The 598-nt window shown below is 45.0% G+C and overlaps 1 protein-coding gene across 1 annotated transcript; it reads right to left on the bottom strand.

Annotated features, from left to right (window-relative positions):
* Positions 1 to 214: 214 nt before the first annotated feature.
* LOC107682256 (protein brambleberry-like) lies at positions 215 to 592 on the bottom strand (the record flags this gene model as incomplete). The annotated part of the gene is made up of 2 exons (XM_016478556.1): positions 507 to 592; positions 215 to 421 (listed from the first exon to the last, which is right to left on the bottom strand). Coding segments are annotated over exons 1-2 (286 nt in total), but the record flags the coding sequence as incomplete, so codon positions are not given.
* Between the last annotated feature and the right edge of the window lie 6 nt (positions 593 to 598).

The raw sequence follows: 598 nt of genomic DNA, 5'->3' as shown, positions 1-598 counted from the left end.
TAACTCAAAAGTAATGTAACATTACTTTCCATAAAAAGTAACTAATTAGTTACTTTTTAGGGAGTAACGCAATATTGTAATGCATGACTTTTAAATGTAACTTTCCCCAACACTGGTCAGCAGCAGTACAGAAACAACACTTCACCTCAAAACACCATCGTAAGTGTTTAAAAGTGCATAGATGAATCATTTGTTCCCAGTACAGATACAGTACCTAGCGAAAGTGTGAACAGCAGCAAAGTGAGCGAGACCAAGTCGAGCGCAGACTGCTGGTTGATCTCTGCGATCGCATTGATTGGCACCATGAGGAGCAGAGAGACGCGGGAGAACGTGGCACACTGCAGGAACGACAGCAGCACCGCAGACAACAGGAAGTAACCAGCATGCATCACACACGTCCACAGAGCTCGGAGGCTCAGGCCTAGGAGGAGAATTACACATTTATCCAAAGCGTATTCAAATAGGTTTCTTCTTCTTGTTTATTCATTCGTACACAATGCAAGCACCTGCCCAGCCAAGATAGCCTTGGATCATCTGCAGCCTGTCCTCCAGGCGATTCTGCATATTGTCCAGATACGTCAGCATGTATCCCAGAGTC

Source organism: Sinocyclocheilus anshuiensis, unplaced genomic scaffold (genome assembly GCF_001515605.1).
Source record: "Sinocyclocheilus anshuiensis isolate Anshui unplaced genomic scaffold, SAMN03320099.WGS_v1.1 C31952993, whole genome shotgun sequence".
Taxonomy (NCBI): domain Eukaryota; kingdom Metazoa; phylum Chordata; class Actinopteri; order Cypriniformes; family Cyprinidae; genus Sinocyclocheilus; species Sinocyclocheilus anshuiensis.
This window is presented reverse-complemented; position numbering and strand designations above follow the sequence as displayed.